At 39.3% G+C, this 19,284-nt stretch overlaps 1 protein-coding gene across 2 annotated transcripts in view; it reads right to left on the bottom strand.

The window, feature by feature from the left end:
• The window catches only part of Smyd5 (SET and MYND domain containing, class 5), a 286,654-nt gene that overhangs the window by 52,126 nt on the left and 215,244 nt on the right, over window positions 1-19,284 (bottom strand). For both annotated transcript variants that reach the window (XM_068231074.1, XM_067134770.2), the window contains one exon: window positions 16,343-16,471. In XM_068231074.1, coding sequence (XP_068087175.1) covers window positions 16,343-16,471 — 129 coding nt within the window. The remainder of the gene's footprint in view (window positions 1-16,342; window positions 16,472-19,284) is intronic.

Here is a 19,284-nt window from a genome sequence, read left to right as displayed (position 1 = left end):
GCAAGCTGCTACTTGATGGAATAAGTTGAAGGGCTGAAACTTGAACTGGACTTCAAGAGGAAATTCCTTGCTAGGTTTAATTCCGAAGTGGTGAAGAGCTCTGTGAAAAGGGAGCTACTGACTGATGCACAACCTACCGGCATGAGAGCTAGTGTGTTCGTCCTCCAGAAGTACCGACACGGTTGTAGCATTTGAGATGATAGCCTTTTAACGAGTAAGTTGATTGAGCCTTTTCTTCATGCGATATTCCGGTTTTTTGTTTCATCCATTCATTCTCTTTTTTCCCATTACAGATGATGCAGACTTATTCCCTTTATTGACGGTCTCACTGTGCCGCACAGCACAGTGTTCCACGGTTCAAAAAGGATTAGCAAGTTTCATGTCAACCTAGACGACAGGATTTTCTACCTCAACATTGTTTCACCTTGTTAATCATGATCATTGTATTTTAATTCCACACACTTCAGCAGTGTAAATGTAATATTTGAGTTTCTGCTTGGAAAGAGTCTGACACTGTCTGTGAAAAATGATTATGACGTAGAAATTATAAGTTCATATATGGCACTTTTTTAAAAATTTCGTGTGGCTATTTCTAGCCGAGTGCAGCCCTTGTAAGGCTGACCCTCTGATGAGGGTGGGCGGCATCTGCCATTGCTAGGTAACTGCGTGTTAATGTGGTGGAGGTTAGTGTTATGTGTGGTGTGTGAGTTGCAGGGATGTTGGGGACAGCACGAACACCCAGCCCCCGGGCCATTGGAAATAACCAATGGAGGTTAAAATCCCTGACCCAACCAGGAATCCAACCCGGGACCCTCTGAACCGAAGGCCAGTTCACTGACCATTCAGCCAACGAGTCAGACAACACAAATTCAGATATGGCAAGGGTATTCTATGTCTTCACAGTCTGTTACAATGACACAAGTTCAAATAAAGTTCAAATGTGGCACTCAGAAATATTCTAGTTCCCACAATTGGTTACAAAACACAAGTTCAAACGTAATACTCGGAAATACTCTTCCACAGTTCGTCACGAAACACAAGTTCAATGTGGTACTTGGAAAATTACAACACTCACAAGAAAGGTTCTAGAAAAATGTTTATGTTCTGAAAGTTGGTTTATGAAACACAAGTTCAAACACAAATTCAAATATAGTACTTGGAAAATTACAACACTCACAAGAAAAATTCTATGTTCCTTCAGTTTGTCACTGAAACACAAGTCCTAACATGGCACTTGAAGAAAATGATAAAGTTTCAACTCCGCTGGAACCGAGCACTTGAGATGCGAAGTCACGTCTGACCATAGGTTCGGCCTGTTGCACTTGTAGAGCTCCACCCGTCACTTGAATCGCAGAGATGGTGGAGTATTACTGACCCTGTAGCCTGGATCGCCCTCATTTTTTACCTGGGGCAGACGAAGCATCTAGAAATGTGGATATTATCCACCTCTATAACTCCCAAAGTACATGGTGTATTTTCTCGAATTGCATCTGTTATGATGGTCTCCACGTTGGAGGCGCAAAAACAATGACATCTTAACTCCAAGTAGACTTTTACACATGGGTTGGAACATTACCATATATAGTCACGCCTGGCTGCGTGGAGCTAGCTCGAAGTGGCTACTTCACGGCTGTGCACATCAGCAAGTTCAGCGAGCTGTCTATCCTCCACCTCGCGCGAAGTTTAACACACATACTTCAAACTTGTTTTCACGTAGCGGTGTTTCCGGTACAATATACTAGTGCAACTAATTTCATGAAGCCCCATTCTACTGAGATTTTATCGTGGTGCAATAAGAACAAATTAAACAATTGGCTACTAGATTTTAAGACACTGAATTTCTCAAAACCGAGAAGAGTATTTTGAGGCAACACAAGTACATAATCCTGATGGACTTACGGTTCCCCATTCAACAGATAAAGATACGTCAGTCAAATGAACAGACGTTTTATTAGACTTTAAGAATCAGATTCACAGAAAATGGTTTCTAATGATTGTGAATGTACTCTTTTAATTGTTAGTGTAACAAACTTGAGACCTGTGGAATATGTCTCTTTCAAAGAAACATTTACTAGGTTGTGTAAAATATCACCTTGGATATGACCCGTGGAATATGTCTCTTTTAACAAAATGTTTACTATATGGTGTAAAATATTATTGTAGTATATTTTATTCGTATTCCTTTCATCTATCTAAATTTGGAAATGTAACTACTAAATTGTAAATTATTATTATTGTTGAGTGAGATTTTGTAATGTTCTGGTAAGTTTCATGATGCAGACTTTCGGAACAGGGTGTGTCTGCCCCTGTCGATTCTAGAAGCATGTTTTTACTAATTTTGGAAGATGGGAAGTTCGTCATTAGGGCTTGGTAATGTACTGGAATATTGTGAAAATATCGCAACTTGGTTTTGAGTGGTGGATCTGGGTGGAGAGAGGGAAACTTCTGTGGTCTGATTGGTTACTCGGTGATCGCACCGGAGCCAGCCTTGCCTTCTTAAGAGAGTGAGGCAAGATTTCGTGGTCTTTTTGTTTCTCATCAGTCCAGCGATCAGACGCATGTCGGCTATCCTCCCTCCCAGGATGGGCTGCCTTGGGGTAAGCGCTGTTGGTTTCATTTCCACCCTAATTTATATTTAATGTTTGCTTGTACTTTCACATAGGAGTTTACCCCTACTCACTCAGATTCGCCATTCTATTACTCAAATGCCTTCAGCTTTTCAGCTGGGCCTGCCTGTTTGATTTTGGAGGCATTCCTCCTTTCTTTTAAATTGGTAAACAGTATAATTAGTAGATTAATATTATTTCCCTCGGGGTTTGCCTCCAGTAACTCTGTATTACTTGATGCATGCTAGTTTTCCCTATTCCCCGCATGAGAAGTGTTTTTTGTGTGGGAGCAAGTTGAACTGGCCTCTGCGCAGAGTTTAAGTATTTCTGCTTTCCCCTTGTTTCCGTCATGTGGCGCGATTTTCTGAAACTGCCGTTAGCTTTCATTTAATGTTGTATTACTAATATCATGTGTTTCTTATTACCTTTAATCGTGGTATTAATGGAGGTTGCATTACGTTGAAGTATCTCTGTATCTTAACCTCTTGACTCAAAGGAATAGTCCTTGGTAAATTACATTTAGTCTTGTTGATGTTGAGTGTTATCTTGTAATGTTTTATTTTAGAATATAATATCACAGAACAAGGGATTTTTCTAGAAACCCGCAACCTACATATCCCAATGCCCCTGGTAGGGTTTCCATGCCTGCTCCACATCCTTTATTATAGTCGTCATGTTGCCCAACCTGATGTTCATTTGTTTAGACTTGATGCAGTTTATCTGATCTTGGGTTTGGTGCTATGGATGTTAAGTGCCGTGTAACTTAATTTTTCCTTTTTCTTTTCTATGTATTGTGTAACCACTGAAAACCGGCTACAAAACTAAACAAACTAAACTTGCTAGTTGCTTTACGTCGCACCGACACAGATAGGTCTTATGGCGACGATGGGACAGGGAAGGGCTAGGAGTGTGAAGGAAGCGACCGTGGCCATAATGAATGTACAGCCCCAGCATTTGCCTGGTGTGAAAATGGGAAACCACAGAAAACCATTTTCAGGGCTGCCGATAGTGGGGTTCGAACCTACTATCTCCCGAATCGAATACTGGACACTGGCCGCGCTTAAGAAACTAGACTTGAAGACAGTGAATTTGTATAAGTTCAAGAAGAGAGTTTTAATTCAACCAATAGTGATATGTTAGTGAAGTGAAACAGGGACAGTTATTAGATTTTAAGACTCTAACATATGACAAACTCAAAGAAAGTGGTTTCTAATTATTGTGAATATACTACTTTAATTGTTAGTGTAAGCAACTGAGGATGATCCATGGATCGAAACTAGTATTAAAATTTAGATGTAAATGAATACATTTTACAGCATATATAGTGTTGATTAGGTGGGAACGTCAGAAAACTAACTGTGAGCAGGAGTACCGGTAATTCAGTCACCTGACAAAGAATACTGCAATGTATTCAAAACATCGGCAAACTGTTCGGAATGTACATAAAACAACAACATCCTTTAGCGGCTTACCTATCTGAGCTTTAGGAAGACTTGAAATATGTAATTCTTGGCCCCTGTCATCTGAAACAAATTTCTCAACTACTGTACTCCTGCAAATTTCCTGTGGGATGTTAGTTAATATATAGTCTAGTAAGGTTTGAGAACTTTCTGTCACCCATAAAATCTTGTTAATTTGAGTCACTGGGACACATGTAACTTACTGACAAATATAACCTCACGCAATGAAAGAAATAAAACAGCATGATTAAAACATGAGGATAAATCTATGCTGGCTCCCCTGTGCACGTGCTGTATTAATTGGACTATTGTACTGTATGCATTTTAGATACCCTGTACTTGCACGGAAAGTACCCGATGTCCTTAAAACATCATGGTTTATCGAACTTTCCTATGACAAGGGGAGGAAGTCTCTCGCTTCCGTGTGCATTACAAGTTTCAGCACAGTACAATGACCTCCACCCTTGTACGATTTCCCAGCTGGCGCTTCTCTCGTTTAAAACCTTAAGTCCGTTTGAGCTCAGCATTAAAATAACTATGTAATTTCATCAAAAACTTCATAATTGGTCCATATTGAAAAAAAATTTACATTTGAAGATAAAGGGTAGGGGTTCGAACCCACTATCTCCCGGATGCAAGCTCACAGCTGCGCGCCCCTAACTGCATGGCCAACTCACTCGGTAGGGGGTTATATAAAGATGAATATAAGAAACGTGAAATAAAATATTTTAACTACATCAAAACGTGCAAAAGCACAGTACTATGGAAAGATAATTTTAGACTAACAATCTGCCTGGAGAAGTTTGAAAAATTGCCAAAGATGTGGCAGGAACTACCACAAGCAACAGCAACTTGCACAAAATCTCTATAAGGTAAACATTGAAAAGGAGGGGGGACAAACTGCAGCCTTGCCTCACAACTTTCTGGATTGCTGCCTCTTTTTCAAAGCCTTCGATTCTTATCACTGTAGACTCATTCTTGTATAGATTGTAGATTGTAGATAATTCTCCTTTCTCGGTATCTGATCTCGATCATCTTCAGAATCTCAAATAGCTCGGTCCAATCAACATTATCAAATGACTTTTCTAGATCTATGAACGCCATGCACGTGGGCTTGTCTTTCTTAATTCGGTCCTCTAAGATCCGACGTAAAGTCAGGATTGCTTCACGTGTTCCCACATTTCTTCTGAAGCCAAGCTGATCTTCTCTCAACTCAATTTCAACTTGTCTTTCCATTCTTCTGTAAATAATACGTGTTAAAATTTTGCAGGCATGAGATACTAATGGTGCGGTAGTTTTCACACTTGTCAGCATCGGCCTTCTTGGGAATAGGTATAACAACATTTTGACAAAAATTAGATGGCACTTCTCCTGTATCGTACATCTTACACACTAAACGGAATAACTTCTCCATGCTGGTTTCTTCTAAGGGAGTCAGTAATTCTGAGGGTATGTCGTAGTTCCTGGTGCCTTGTTCCTACTTAGGTCTCTCAAAGTTATGTCGAATTCTAACCTCAAAATTGGGTCTTCCATGTCATCAGCATCAACAGCCTCTTCTTGTTCTAGAACACTGTTATCCACTTCTTTACCTTGATACAACTGTTGGATATGTTCCTGCCATCTTTATGACTTATCTTCATTCCCTAGAATTGGTTTTCCATCTGAGCTTTTAATATTCATACAAATAGTTTTCCTTTCTCCAAAAGTTTCCTTGATTTTCCTGTATCCAGCATCTACCTTTCCTAGGGACATACAACCTTCAACATCCTTGCACTTCTTTTTCAGTCATTTTTCCTTAGCTGTCCTGCACTTTCTATCTACTTCATTCTTTATTCGCCTGTATTCTTTTCTGCCCTCCTAATTTTCTGCATTCTTGTACTTTCATCGTTCATCAATCAGGTCTAGTATCTCTTGTGTTATCCATTGTTTCTAAAGTGAGCTTTCCTTTCTTCCTAACTTTTCTTCAGCAGCCTTACTGATCTCATTCTTCATGACTGTCCATACTTCCTCTACTGTGTTTCCTTCAACCTTTTCATTTAGTCCCTGTGTTACATGTTTTTTGAAACAATCCCTCATACTATTTTCTTTCAACTAGATCCCAGTCAGTAATTCTGAAGGTATGTCGTTAGTTCCTGGTGCCTTGTTCCTACTTAGGTCTCTCGAAGTTATGTCAAATTCTAACCTCAAAATTGGGTCTTCCATGTCATCAGCATCAACAGCCTGTTCTTGTTCCAGAACACTATTATCTACTTCTTTACCTTGATACAACTGTTGGATACAACTAGATCCCATCTCCTTGCATTCCTTCCTTTCTTCAATTTCTTCAACTTTAGATGGCATTTCATGACCAACAGGTTGTGGTCCAAGTCCACGTCTGCTCCTGAGAAAGTCTTGCAATCCAACACCTGGTTTTTGAATCTCTGCCTAATCATAATAAAGTCTATTTGATATCTTCCACTGTCTCCAGGTCTCGTCCATGTATACAGCTGTTGTTTGTGTTGTTTGAACCAAGTGTTAGCCAGGACTGAATTGTGATCAGGGCAGAATTGAACCAGTCAGCTTCCTCTTTCATTCCTTTGTCCCAATCTGAATTATCCTACTGTATTACCTTCTCTTCCTTGGCCTACCACTGCATTCCAGTCTCTCATCACAATTACATTCTCATCACCTTTTACATACTGTACTAATCTTCTATCTCTTCGAATATTCTCTCGATTTCTTCATCATCTGCTGAACCAGTAGGCATATAGACCTGCACTATTGTGGTGGGCATTGGTTTGGTGTCTATCTTGACCACAATGTTCACTATGTTCACTATGTTGGTCATAGTAGCTTACCCACTGCCCTATTTTCTTATTCATTACTAAACCTACTCCTGCATTTCCCCTGTTTGATTTTGTGTTGATAATTCTGTAGTCGCCTGACCAGAAATCCTCCTCTTCTTGCTAACGTACTTCACTTATACCAACTACATCTAACTTCAGTCTATCCATATCCCTTTTCAGATTCTCTAACCTACCACAGCAATTCAAACTTTTAACATTCCATGCTCCGACTTGCAGAATATCAGTATCCATCTTCCTGATGATTGCCCCCTCTCATGTAGTCCCCACCTGGAGATACGAATGGGGGACTATTTTACCTCCGCAATATTTTACCTGGGAGGAAGCCATCATCAGTACATCATTCATACAGAGAGAGAGAGTGGCATGTCCTTGGGAGATAGTTACGGCTGTAGTTTCCCATTGCTTTCAGCCATGTAGCAGTATCAACACACCTAAGCCATGTTAAGTATTATTACAAGACCATATCAGTTGATTATCAAGACTGCTACCCTTGCAACTTCCGAAAGGCTGCTACCCCCCTTTCGATGAATGTTGATAATGTTAAATTGATGAGTGAAGTCAGTCTTCCTGAAATCAGTATCAGGAATTTTGACTGAGTTAATAAACATGGCTCTGGAAGCAGGTATATTCTCTCATATACTAAACATATCCATAATTAAGCCAGTATTCAAAAAGGGGGATGGATCTTTATTAGGCAATTATAGGTCCTCTGATAGCTCTAATTTGCACATTCTGTAAAATTGTAGGATATATGATATATAACAGAACAGTTACGTTTTTGGAGAAAAATAACCTAATAAACAAAAAGCAGTTCAGATTTAACACTACATACAGGCACTCCGAGAGATTATGAGGGGACATCTACCCTACCTTTGGCAGCTTTTCAAGATACATTTCTCTCACTGTATAATAGGTCTGGTATTTAATAGTATTCAACACTGTTTTAAGTAAAAAAATTCCTGTTAAAAACAGAAGAAAGTTCATCGACTTTTCTGGTAGTAAAAAATGTAATGTATGTTTTATATTTAACAACTTTGTGATGCTTGTTACTGTAGGTAAACAAGGTTTGTGAACAAGTCAAATGAACACAATGTGATTTGATTGTACTTAATGGAAATTTGGACATAGTTTAGACATACCAATATACATTGGATTTGATAATGAACTTGGACAGCCAAACTAATATTCAACGTGGGTCAATATAGACCATAAATTGAATGGCATAATACATTGTATTACAAATGGTAATGAACAATTCTTTCTTTCTTTCTTGCGAACCGGACAAACTTAGGACCAAGCCAATACCACTTCACTTCCTTCCTCTTTCTCCACAGTGCCTTCGTTCTTTCAGAATGTTGCGCTCTTCTCTCTTCAGTCCATCTTTCCCCTCTGCGCTCTTTCTTTTCTTCCACAAGAACTTTTATGTAGGAAAGTCTTTTCCTGAATCGGTCTGTATCACGACATTCATCTGCAATTCCTAACCTCTTGAGTTCTTCCTTCATCTGCTTGGCATATCTCCCCTGGCTGTTCAAGTAGTATATTTTATTAAAAATTTGTTTATTTAACCTTGCTGGATCCATTCTGACCATGTGGCCATAGAATCACAATTGTCTTTTCCTTATTGTTGTTTCCAGGTCTTCTGTTGTTTTGTATATCTCTTTATTTGATCACAATCTGTAATTTTCTTCTACCACCCTTGGGATGTAAATCCTCCTTAATATTCTTCTTTCAATCTTTAGTAGTTTTTCCAGGTTCATTAGTGTTGCTGTTTCCACCCCATACAGAATCACTGGTTTTACCACAGCATCATAATGTCTTTGTTTGGCATTCATGGAAAAATTCCTTTTGTTGTAAATGGCTTTGGTGGCAGTGTTTAGCCTTTCCAACTTAGTCTCCTATTTTCCATGGCCTCTTTATCCATTCCGTTGCTGCTGATAATCTCTCTCAGGTATTTAAACTTCTTTGTGACCTTCACTTCGCCATATTTCATCTTCATTGTGCTCTTCACATAATTCCTGTCCGTGCTCATCATCTCTGTTTTTGTGAAGGAGATTTTTAAACCTGTTTTCTTGGCTATCTCCTGTAGTTCATTTATCTGTGTTATTGCTTTCTATTCTGTCTCAGCGAAGAGTGCCAAATCATCAGCAAAGGCCAAACACTTGGGTTTGACATGTTTATTTTTATTACCTATCATAGCACCTATTACCTATTATAGCACCTGAGTCATTATGTTTCCACAGTGTTTTCACGACCTTATCTAGAACCACATTGAACAGTGTTGGTGATAAGCTGTCACCCTGTCTCAGACCTTTTTTATCTGGAAGGGTTTGCTGATCTCCCATCGAAATTTCACTTTGGATATTGTAAAAATGAAATGGCGTATGGCTTTTAGTGCCGGGAGTGTCCGAGGACAAGTTCGGCTCGCCAGATGAAGTCTTTTTTGATTTGACACCCGTAGGCGACCTGCACGTCGTGATGAGGATGAAATGATGATGAAGACGACACATACACCCAGCCCCCGTGCCAGTGAAATTAATCAATTAAGGTTAAAATTCCCGACCCCGCCGGGAATCGAACCCGGGACCCCTGTGGAGTCTGGCACCTGGGCGACTGCCCTCAATGCAGATCACTGGTGACTGATTGTTGATTTTAAGGAAATACAGTAGAAGTCCGCTATAGCGAGTACAGCATATAACGAGAACTCCGCTATAGCGACGATTTTTTTCTGTCCCTTCAAAATTCCTATATTAACCTGTGTATCGTCCTTCGGTTACAGCGAGAGCCCTATCACTGGCGCATCCGTTATTACGAGCGATTAAGCGCGGCGATTTTTTCCGTTACCGATATTTATGCACCCCGGCGATGATATTGCATGCGATCGATTACCTTCGGCATCATTTCCTCGCTATGTGCACTAGCGATTTCTCTCGTCGACATTCGAAGGCGATGTCGGAGTCGATTAGTAATATCAATATCCACTATAAATTGAGGATAGTTATGTCCACCTCAATTTATAGTGTAAATCTAAATTCAATACGGACCAAAATGAAGTTCTTAATATCAATATCCGTCGACAGCTGTTCTGTGAGGAAAATTCGAAATGAAAGAGAACATATTTTCGTAATAAATGCGTAAATATGTCCGATAACGGTTAACTCGTTAAAAATTAAGGCTGACTAAACGACCGCTTAATTTTGAGGCTAAATACTGCAATTAAGTAAGAATGGGATACACCTCGAGATATGGCAGAGTGCTTAATTGATTTCATAGGTTAGTTTGTATTTTGTCGCGTCTGGTTAAATTACGGAAAGGCTATTATGAAAATGTATAGCGAGAAAGGTATAATTTCTCTACCGGTGCTTGAAGTGTGTTTTCATTATACGTATAGTACGGTTAAGATAGGATACGTGACGCTGTTTGAATAAGAAAACTGAAACGTTTGCAACAAAATGCGATCGATCATCTTCGGTACGGTATAGTTTTCTCACTTTGTGCATTTGCGAGCTCTCTCGTTGACATTCAAAGGCGATATTGGAGTTGATTAGTAATACCCATCGACTGCTGTTCTCTAAAGAAAATTCGAAATGAAAGAGGATAACATGTTTTCGTAATAAATGCGTAAATAACGTGGCCGATAGCAATTGTTAACTCGCAAAAATAAAGACTGAATAAACAATATCTTAATTTTAATGTTATATACGGAAATTGCATAAGAATGTCATACACCTCAAGATATGGCAGAGTGCATCACTGATTTCAGAGGATATTTCATATCTTCTCGCGTCTAGTTACGGCTATTTACATGTAAATTTTTCGCGAGGAGGTTATTTCTCTAAATGCTTTTCAAATATGTTTTCATGATAGGCTACATATACGGTTAGGTTAGGTGACGCTGTTTGAAGAAGAAAGCTGAGGTGTTTGCCACAGAAATCTCTGGAGTGATGCCGTATTTCTCCGAATCAAAGACTCCCCCCCCCCCCCTCAGAATCTCATGCGAAAACTCGAGTTGTTGCATTCGCGGCCTAACAGTAAGATAATGGATACAACTGGCAACTACCGTGGTAAGCACGCTGCTTCTTTTCACACGCGCACAGAACTCATTGACGACCGCTTCTTTACTACACATCGCTACCGGTTGTACAGTGTACAGTGCCTGTGTGTTTCTCAAATCTGCAGAATGGCATCAAAACATGCGACCCTTCGAATTCTTAGAAAAGCCATGGCTACTCAGTGGCAGAGTTATAACGCGTCTATTGTACTTGACACTCAGTAAAATTAAGGTTTAAAGACAGCAGGAATATTTTCGTGATGGATAGTCGGTATTGTAAAGATACGTGGAAAAGGTATTGCAGGCAAATTTTCAACGGGTTCTAGTCGATATTATAATACCAATTTTAAGTTAATGTTTATTAAACACTCGGAAATGTAGATTAATTGTGCAGCCGCAAGAAAATACGGCATAGTCCTAACTAACGCGTTAGCGTGAAGACAAAGAGCTAAAAAAAATGCGTACTGTACAAAAAATGCATTCAGTGGTCCACAACAAGGACGCTTTAAAGAAGTCGATGATGAAATTGTGAGGTATGTGCACAAACAACGCAAGGGCGGTTGACCATACCGTGGCCCAATAAACTCGTTCGTTCACTCTATTACCGGACCGAATTCTGAGAAGAAATTGCATTTTCCCCCCACCCTCAGCATTCGAGCCTCTCGCGTAGCTCGCCTATATATACAAGAGCTGAGAGGCAGACACTACCCAGTGCATTTTCAGTGCAACGCCAGTACGGTAGTATTTCGTCGTGGTTTGTGTGTGAGTCGTTTGTGAAGAAATAATCTTGTAATTTGAGCAGTGTAATGCAGTGATTTATTAAAGTCTGTGAATATATGTGGAAATAATCACCCTCTGAGTGAGATGTTAGCGTGTACAGTGCCGCTAATTAATAAAATAGGAACGGTGCGAAACCGCAATAACCGATGTCCGTGTGTAGAAGAGGTCGTACATCGAGCCTCCTATGTATCTAAGCTAATACGGCTCAGTTAACATATATAGGGACGTTCTTAGCAAAGTGTGTGGAGCGAGCGTGCTCGATATAAATGTGAATTACCAAGAAAGTCAGTGAACGGCTCATTGTCGACCCAATTGAGGACAGTGCCACGTTAAAGTAATCCATAGTGCAGTTGAGAGCTCGACTTACGGCTAAGTGCAATAGAACAGGCCTGGACTAGTATCATGAAATACGAGAATGCTAATACATTAGTGGCCTAACCACTGTCGTTTCTAGGGAAACTAGTGAAATTTCTGGGCCTATAATAGCTGCCTACAAGAAGAATAGATAAATGAGAAGGGATTAATGTCGGGTTTCTGGGACATTACCGACATCGTGTTGGAATGCTCGTGCTAATGAGTATATCCAACCATATATTAAAATTGTGATGTGTAATAAACTAACGCATTCACATGAGATAACTTCCCCTCAATTACATGTCTATGAGAACGTCGACATCCAGCTGAATGCCAAAGTTTTGCATGTGTACCGGAGTGAACGAGTCATCTAGCTGTTTGCCGAAATTTCGCCTGGTAGCAGAGAACGTCTGGAACGTCGCTGTCATGTGTGTGACCTGCCAGGAAGTCATCATAGGTCTTCGCATCGCTGATGACGTGATGGAAGCCGAGTAAACCATGGTTGCCTCCCTGTAAAGCTGTGAACGTGGTATTCAGAAGGCTGAGTACATTTCCAAGTATTTATATCTCTGAAGGTCGTGTCCCATTGTAAATATGTAGATTTTTCACATAGATGTAACGTAGACTGCAAGCACGCCATTTCAGAGGGATAATAATAATAATTTCATTTTTATTTGGGTCTTTTATAGAATACTTTCATCATGGTTTTGGGACGACCATATTTTACTTCCATCCTTGTATAAGGGTTCGATAATGCATGACGTAATTATAAGGACCTTGGCTTAATTAAGTGTGAAGCGCTGTCAAGTAGAGAGGGCTTAAATATTCTGTAAAAATGACTCCAGTTATCATCTTTCCATAGCATATACGAGTCATCAAGATTTTTCAGTAATTCACTTTTTTTTTTGGTGCGCTTCACCTGGTAGAGATCCCTCCTAATTAGTAACTAAGGCACCTGGAACAAGGCATCGAGACAGTGGGTATATTACATCGTTAATTAATTAGTTCGCGAATGCGCAAGTTAATTTGGACCCTAGTGGCAGGAGATCATCATTAAATCTGCATCGTGGTCAATGTACCGAGAGGAAATGAGATGGCTGAACAGGCTGTAGCCATAATATATAGTGTGAAATGAAAATGTGAAGTTCCCTTGGAATCTGTCCTTAAGATACGCGAGGTGCATATTGCGATGTGAATATGTTGAGTACGGCCGGATATAGGGCCGAGATTTGTGGTAATGCCATTGTGGCCCGAGAGAAAGAAGTGAGATAGATTATTTGCCGTGAAACCATTGTCCGAGAAGGCTTAGTGGACCGCTCTTTGGAAGTGTGTCACGGGCAGCTAACAGCTGGAGTTTTATGAGCCCCTTTAAACGGGGGAGTGAAGGCGTTTTCTTCAGTGAAATAGAACAGATACAAGTGGCGAGTTTCTTTCCTTTCGGCACAGAGATTACGTGTGTTAATTTAAATAGAGCCAACATCGCAGAGATCCCAAATGAGCATTAAAGGAAGGATCCCCCCAATTTCTTTTCTGAATTACTTATAGCGTGCAGGGAATTCCAGGTTAGATATACCCCGTCTCAGAAGATCTTGGGTTCGTTCCAGGAGACAGTGAAAGTTTATGTTCACTGTTACCAACAGCGGGAGGCTTGTACCATCTGTGACTCATTGTGTGTGTGTGAAATGTATATATTCTTGTCCATTTATCGCAGGTAGTGCTATGATACTTTGTTTATGATGTCTGGTATTGAAGTCGCTAAGTGCTTGTCCATAGGTAGCAACATTGTGTAAATAATGTCCTGATATATGTATTGATAAAAATCCTAATGAAATGAGCGTGTTTATTATACTGCATATTTGGCAACGTTTAACTTAAGGAAGTGTTGTAACGCGACTTTCAAAGGATTGGGAGTGTAAATTGCCTATTTCAGTTCATCTGATTCTAGCAGACTTATATCATAATTGGATACAATTTAAATATATTAATTCTTGGCAGGTAAACAGATTTACAGCGGGGTGTGTCCATACTGATTAAATATGTGTGTGATTTAATGTAAGTGTAGAGTGAAATAATTCGAGAGGAAGCACCCCTCTAAATCTGACATAGTGTAAATAACCCAAGAGGGAACGCCTTCTTAAGTTTGAATATTTAAACTATAATGAAGTGTAGAAAAAGACTACCGAGCATTTAAACGTCAAGATCACCCAAATTACTGTATGTAAGGTGTTTGTATGGCATATCCATGTAAATAATGTGTTTCACTAGTATAAGTAAAAATTTGTTATACAAGATATTGTCTCTCTTCTCATTAGTAATGAAATGGTATTCCTCTCATAATTAACTTTTCCCCCTACTATAGAGACTATTACTAAAGAACTTACCGCCCCATTGGAGTCTACAGACCCGAAAATGTGATACCGACTCGGCTAGCGAATTATTCCAGTAGGGGAGGGTGAGGCTTCGACAACCGGGCTGAGTTTGAGGCTCACCGATGGTGCTCCATTCTAACGTCATATTTATGAACAATGGTAACTGGTTCATGTACTGATGCCTTGGAAAGGTACAATACATAGTGCGATCAGTACAACTGAGTTTAAATAATTTATTTACCACAAATCGTACAGATTATATGGATGGTCTAGCGAAAAAGGGCAAACCCCATGTACATTAGTTGTTTCACAGACCTACTCAGCTAATATATACAATAATTACATTATTTACATATTTACACTCGTACAATAATTCATTCACTCGACGACATTTTCTCTCCCTTTCACTCCCATCCATGTACACACAGAGATTATTTTTTACATGGTTTGTAAACTGCGTTACAGGCAAGGCTTTTATTTTATGTGGTAGCTTATTCCAGAGACGTGCAGTGTGGCCATAATAACCAGAATGGTAGGAGGTGGTGCGGGCAAATGGAGGGACACGATTAACGCCTCTGCGGGCAGAGCGAAAGGACAGGGAAAGGCGGGAAAACGGGTCAAGGTTAATGGAGCCGGCGAGGGTTTTTCGGAGGAAGATTAAGTCAGTTCTTTTGACAATGGTTTTATTGTGGGGAGGTTAACCGAATGAAGATGGGAGCGGTAAGTTATTAGCTTTTCCGCCCGATTCTGTATTTTCTGAAGTTTGTTTAGATTTGTGACTGTGGTGGGACTCCAGGCAGGGAAACCACAGGTTAGTATGAGTCTTACCATACTGAGCTAGGCTGTTCGTAGGGCCCCTGATTTGAAGCCTTTAAGGTTCCTGCTAAGAAATCCCATGATTTTTATAGCTTTTCGCCTTGCCTCCTCTGTTTGCAGGTTCCATTTCAAATCCTTAGAAATAATTAATCCTAAAAGTTTGATATTTGCACACTGCAGTAATATATTCTTATTTACTTCATTTGTGTTCTCTATGCAGTTTCTTGATCTACTTATCCTAATATATTTACATTTATGTTTAGCCCATTCACAAAACACCACACAGATAAATTTGGAAGGTATGATTGTAGGTTTTGACTGTCTTCTATGTTCTTTATACTTTTATACAGAACAGTGCCATCTGCATGTTGTGTCATGTGTGCCGTTACACATTCGGGAAGATCGAGCACAAACACGACATATAGCAGCAGACCAATCACAGAACCTTGAACTACTCCTGATGTCACTTTGATAGGTTGTGACCAGGCCCTTCTGTATACCACACACTGTGTTCGACCTTCCAGGAAGGACCTCACACACATCAATAATCTGCCTCGTATACCGAGCTGTTGTAGCTTTTACAGAAGTTGTTCATGCGGCACTTGGTCAAAGGCTTTGCTCCAAACAAATGACAGGCAGTCTACCTGAATCACATCTGGTTGATCCAAGTAACACTGCCAGTCATCAACAACTTTCGGTAAGAAGGTTGCATAAGAACACCCCGGGAGGAATCCATGCTGAGTTTGCATGGCTTAATATTACCGTAATTTACTAGTTTTATTGCATAATGCAATCCGTCTGATTTTAAAATTTTAAATATGGTATTGTTGAAAATGAAATGCATCCATTAAAAATGGAATTTTTGTCCCAAAACTTTAAAGGGAAAACTGGTGTGTGTCCATTATACAATGGTGTCCATTATGCAAATGCATATGGTACTACCACATAAGTTCCTACTAACTTTGTCTGTCAAAAAATTGCCACTACATCCATAATGGTACATGATTTTAAACAATCAAAATTAGCTGATATTACAAAAAATATTGCAACTGTTAAAACTTACATGATTCACAGAATTGTCATTAAATGCCTGGCTCATCAATTCTCGAAGCAATTGCAATTGTCCACGGAACTGATCACCAAGCAGCTTGTGAGCAATTTCTTCTTCTTCATTCACAGTTTGGTGACACAACTGAAACACATAAATATGCTTATATTTTGTTTTCAAAATCAATATTGATTGTGATATTTAATATTTGAAGGAACTAGTAAAATAACAATCACATGACCTTAGCTATTATGTGCAGACTGAGCCGATTTCATCTTTACACCTATGATTGTCTTTGAGCAATTAAGCAAGTTGTCTGTGCGAATGGAGACATTCGGACAGCCCGGAGACGTGATGAACTTGTATAACCAGAATTTTTTTGCTGTTATTTTATACACATGTCTCCGGAACCTTGAAAGTATTGCTCCACTTGATTTTGATAGACTGTCAGCTGTGAATGTGACTGGTCACCAGTATTTAATTCTCAAGGAGGGTAGTCATTTTGATGCAGAAAATGAGTCATATGACAAAACGGAAGAACTGTGATCAGATATGCGTATGATCTATTATTTATTTAAAATAGTAACCTAGGCTAGAATTCTAGAGACAGTGAATAGTAATAAATTTATTAAAAGTTAATACCACATTATAGGATAGTTTCAAACATAAGAAGTGACAACATGATAAAATCATTTAGAGGAAGTCAACTGAAATCACCAATATTCATATGACCTAGAGGAGCATACAGGTGAAAGGTGATCCTATTTTCTCACTCACTTCTTCCCTATTTTTGGTTGATAGAACAGTAAACTTCTCACCAGAACAATGTATTAGCTGGACGTCTTTCCACGCACTTCTAGAAATCCTAAAGTTACATACAGTTGAAAGTTAACATATGGTATGTAGTAATGGAACACAGTGTAAGTATTTCTTTCAAGTTTCAGATATTTCAAAACAAATATCATCACAAAAGAAGACTAACTTACTGATCAGCACTACAGTCCATGGAGATCCTTGGCCTCCTTAATCATCTGCGTCCATTCATCTCGGTCCTCAACTTTCCTTCTGCAGCATTTAACTCCCACCTTTCTAAGGTCGTCTTCAACATAGTCAATCTATCTTTTTCTGGGCCTAACTCTCCTCCTCCTTCCTTCAATTTTTTCTAAAATTACCTTTTTTACAATACGGGTTTCTTCCATTCTCTGGACATGACCGCCTCACCTAATTCTTCCTTGCTTGATTTTAACCACAACATCTGGCAGCACACTTTACAAGTGAGGTGTATTGATTAGGTGGACTAGTAAAATAAATTAATGTTCTTAATTAAGTTGTATCAATATGGACCAATATAATGAAATTTATTAACTGTAATATCTGGCTGGCTAAACAATCCTTGCAACTCTACATTTGTCCTCATTCTTCATCCATGCTAATCTCTAACTGCTCCAAATATCTTCCTTTTCCTTTAAAAGCCACTATACTTCTCTGGTGGCCATCATCCAGAATTCTGAGCCATATATCACTATAGGTCTTAGTACTGTTGTATATATTTTTATTTTCGTATTCCTGCTGTCATTCCTGGATTTAATCATATTTTGCAAAGGCGTAAAAGAAATCGGTTCCCACTTGTTCTCCTTTCCTGTATTTCCACAGAGGTTTCATTGTCCTCTGTTTTTACTGAGCCCGGATATATGAAAGTTGTAACTGTTTGATATTCCTTCCCATGCAATCTTACTGTTGTCCTTCATCTTGCTCCCTCTGTATCTCCTGTCTCCATATATTTTGTTTTATTTATATTCACTTCTAGTCTTAGGTCCCGTTCTTTCCGTTCCAACAAAGCATAGTTCTATTCAAGAGCTCTTTTGTTACTTGCAATTATTGCCACATCATCAGCATATGCTATCACTTGCACTAATCTGTTCAGAATGGTTCCTCCTGAGTTGATGAGTAGTTGGCGAATGACTTTCTCCAGTGCTAAATTGAAGAGCAGTGTGGAGATCACATTTCCCTGTCTCAGTCCCCTCATCATCATCATCATTTCCAAACTCCAGTTTCCCGGGTGTGGTGTACAACCGCTCGCCATCTCCTTCTGTCTTCATACATCTTCCGATCCAGTACATCCTCCCATTTGTATCCTCTCTCCTCCACATCTGATCTTACAGTCTCTATCCAACATTTTCTTGGTCTTCCCTGTGGTCTTCTTCCTACGAGATTAAGGTCATTCTCATTATGTGCCCATACCACTGAAGTCCGCATTTCTTTATGACACTGATAATAGGAACCTCAATACCAGCTACTTTCCTATTCACTTCATTTCTGATCTTGTCCTTTCTGGTTGTTTGGTTCATGATCCTAATGAATCTCATTTCAGTTGCTTGGATTCTACTAAAGTCTTTGTTTAGTTGGGTACATGTCTCTAAACCGTACGTGAGGATTGGCACGAAGTAAGTATGGTACATGATTGTTTTCGCTTTCTGTAGTATTTTGCAGTCCCAGAGGAGATTTCTGACTTGACTGTAGAAGTTTGATGCTTTCTGTGTCCTGCTGAGTATTTCCTGCCTAACAGTGTTGTCTTTCGACATTGTGCTTCCGAGCTACTTGAAGTGGGAAGCTGATTCGATTTTTTCTGTTTCACTCTCACCTTGCATGCTGTTGATTTCAAGGTAATTAAACTTTGTAAATATTACAATATTAATATTTATCGGAAACCAACTTACACTGCTAACACCATTAAACACATCCTGAAGCTCACAAAAAAGCTGTCTACAATAGCATGTTAGAAAGAACTTTAAAAATCCCCCTCTCAAAGAAGAAAAAATAGAAAAAAAGAAATCAAGACCATCTGCAAAATAGCCTTGAGCAATGGATTTAGCACCAAGTTTATAAATAAGCTAATTAGTAAACATACAAACAAGCCCACAACCACTTTGACGAAAGAGTCAAAAACTAAAGAAAAG

Source organism: Anabrus simplex, chromosome 1, assembly GCF_040414725.1.
Source record: "Anabrus simplex isolate iqAnaSimp1 chromosome 1, ASM4041472v1, whole genome shotgun sequence".
Taxonomy (NCBI): domain Eukaryota; kingdom Metazoa; phylum Arthropoda; class Insecta; order Orthoptera; family Tettigoniidae; genus Anabrus; species Anabrus simplex.
The sequence above is the reverse complement of the archived record's forward strand: the minus strand, read 5'-3'. Positions and strand labels throughout refer to the sequence as shown.